Raw genomic sequence first — 2,949 nt, 5'->3', positions numbered from 1 at the left:
TGCTTTTAATTATTGGGTTTGGGAGGTGAATTTGATGGTATCAATTAAAGTTGGATTGAAAAGAAACTGCAGGCCTGAAGATACATACAGGGAAAAAGACACAGAGATGAGTTCATAAAAGATAGGATCTTCTGAGCTAAAGTCAATTGTACAGGGTTGGCATAGTGTAGAGGGTCTGTACATAAGGACGTAAAATACTCTTCGACTTAACGCCCATCTCATTCTCTCGTCTTCATTACCCCTTCTTCATTTCCGAATCCTTATCCATTTCTTCATGCCACCTGTTTGTATAGCTATGTCAAAAACAAAACAAAACCCGGAGTGAGATAATCTGCCTGATGATCCATCATGATCAGTAGGTGATCTGAAACTTTTCCAAGATACGGTCATACAAAATTGTAGTAAAAAGTACACCTTCTTCTTAGCATTGTGGTTACTAGGGGTTACTATGGTTACATGAATTATTAGAGAGATTTGTCTTAGTAGGAGTATGATTGATTGATTGATTGAGAGATTGGTAGATTGATTAATTGATTGATTGATTGATTGATGATTGATTGACTGGCTGACTGATTGATTGATTGTGTAGGAAATGGTGTCACGGGGCTGATGGAGAGAGATGAGAGAATGAGAGGCGGGGAGAAAAGGAGAGACGTGATGAGGATGGCGTTACGTTGCTATGGTGAGGGGCTGGTTTAGCAGATGCATGTATGGAGGCGGGAAATTAGATGCATCAATTATTTAGCTTGTCGGAGCCGAGGCAAAGTCGGCTTTGTACAAACTGTCAGCCGCGCGCCCACGAGTTTGAGCGAGCGAAAAATCTTCAGCAGTTAGCAGGATTCATCTGTAATCATCCCCATTCATCCCAGATTCGCTTTCTTTTGTTGTGTGTTTTTAACATGGGTAAACCAGGGAGTTTGCAGAAAGGATTTTCCATTTCAAAGAGCGTAATACAGAATAGACTGCGATTGGCAGATAAGTACCACCTTAAAAACTACTGTATTTGACTTTTACTTGTATTCTTTTGTTTACGTCTGCGCAGTTATACGCGATGATTGCAAACTGTAAGTTGTTTTGAAGTTGCTTCATGAGACAGATATATTATACGGGATGGTGGTTTAAGCTAGGGACACGTTGTTAAAAATTTGATATAAGTTCTCCCGAGAAACATTTTGATTTCCCCAAGTTTTGATAGAGATATGCGACAGACATGTGAGGGGGAATTCATTAGCAATCAACTCTACTGATGTCCAAGATCCGTTACCAAAAGGACATCCAGCAGCAGGAGAGAGCTCTATGTACCAACTTTTCCGGGAATGTGATAGACCAATTTTGTCAGCATTTCCTCTGCACGTCTGTGTTATGTTTTGATCGGGTTAATAATATACATTCGGATGACTTATGCAGTTATTTTGTGAAACGAAATCATAAACAGGACAAAAAAGAACCCACTCTGCTTTTGGAACGTCCGTTTTGGTTTGATGATGGCAGCTGCCCTGAAGCAAGTAAAGGCCAACCCTTCCACAGTGGCATCTGACAAGACGGAGAGTATCTCTGGAGCTTCAGGAGGCGACGGACCTTCCGTCAAGGTTGGTGGGAGTGACGGTGGAAGAGTTGGTGGTGATGGGAGCGACAATGGATCAGTTATAGGAAGCAGTCCTCACAGTGACTCCAGTAAACCAAGCAACGGTGGGAAGCCGGTAAGAAAGCTCTCGCAGTGGAGCCTCCTCAAGAAGAAGCTGAATATTCGCAATGGCGTCGCGGTCAGCGGAAGTGTAGGTGGTGGCAGCGGTGGGATCAAAGGAACACTGTCCCTTGGAAACCCACTCCTCATCCGCACTGCCTCCAAGAAGTCAATCCTAACCAGCACAAGCAACAACTACAACTCTGCAGAGTCCGTACGACTCGAGAACACCTACCAGTTGGGACCCGACAGACAGCACACCTTTCGTCCGTTGCGCGTCCAGCATGAAGTCGAGCTACTCTTGGACCAGATCTTGGAGAAGGAGAGGTACGACCCCTCTAGGAGTGGCTTTCTGACAGTCCGTATTGCAGAAGCTGTCAAGGATAGGGTTAAGACTCTAGGGTTCGTGAGGCACAAGTTGGTCGTCCAGACCATGCTCAGTTCGGCAGGAGGACAGAGTTTTGAGATTGCCAGCCGATGTCTCTGGAATGCCGACACCGATAATTACACGACGGCAGTTTATCAGAACCCCACCCTCTTTGCAATAGTGTCAGTGTATGGATTGTACTACGAGTGATGTTACTGACATAATACATTTCATATGTCTTTTGGGTAAAGTGACGCTGGGTGCATGATGCATTAGTTGGAATAAACTGTAACATAAACCACATCTTTCGATTGAATTAGATCGTTGTGTTATATTGATGCCTTCTTTTTAATGTCTTGGTATATTTTCTTACGAATGAATTATAGACATGTGCAAAAATTGTTATTGATAAAATAGGACGGACTTGAAGAGGAAGCTTGGTATTTTTCTTATTGTAAGTTAAATGATAAATTTCATTTCCACATGTTTCTATGAAAATATATACTTTCCCTTTGCGAGATTTAAACCAAGCATATAAAAATATGGTAATAACTGTTAACACGTCGTGCTATTTTTTTTGTTGCACCATGGACCTAATAGTTGTATAATTTATTATATATATAAATATATGTATGTATATATATATATATACACACATATATATATATACTCTTTACTGACATAACATACCATGAATTTTCACTCTTTTTGAACGGGTAGCGTTGAAGTTGAAATTGAATAAGGAAGAAATGTCACGTAATAAACTGATTTGAAAGTCACAAAAATAAAGAAAGGTAAGAAAGAAATAAAATAATGAAAAATTGTGAAAGTTGCAATTGTGACAGTCTGTGATAATCAAGAAATAAGAGCATCATCAAGCAATATGTAAATCTCAAGT

At 40.7% G+C, this 2,949-nt stretch overlaps 1 protein-coding gene across 1 annotated transcript; it reads left to right on the top strand.

Moving 5' to 3' along the window:
• The first annotated feature begins 815 nt into the window (after positions 1 to 815).
• LOC121412584 (dynein light chain Tctex-type 4-like) lies at positions 816 to 2,323 on the top strand. The gene has a single exon (XM_041605370.1). It carries the CDS (start codon positions 1,482 to 1,484, stop codon positions 2,259 to 2,261), a length of 780 nt encoding a protein of 259 aa, XP_041461304.1. The 5' UTR covers positions 816 to 1,481; the 3' UTR covers positions 2,262 to 2,323.
• The last annotated feature ends 626 nt before the right edge of the window (positions 2,324 to 2,949 follow it).

This window comes from Lytechinus variegatus, chromosome 4, assembly GCF_018143015.1.
Source record: "Lytechinus variegatus isolate NC3 chromosome 4, Lvar_3.0, whole genome shotgun sequence".
Classification (NCBI taxonomy): domain Eukaryota; kingdom Metazoa; phylum Echinodermata; class Echinoidea; order Temnopleuroida; family Toxopneustidae; genus Lytechinus; species Lytechinus variegatus.
Note: the sequence above shows the minus strand (reverse complement) of the source record. Positions and strands in the feature narration are given on the sequence as shown.

Coding starts and splice junctions, on each gene's coding strand:
- LOC121412584 (XM_041605370.1), top strand. CDS start 1,482: ATGATGGCAGCTGCCCTGAAGCAAGTAAAGGCCAACCCTTCCACAGTG.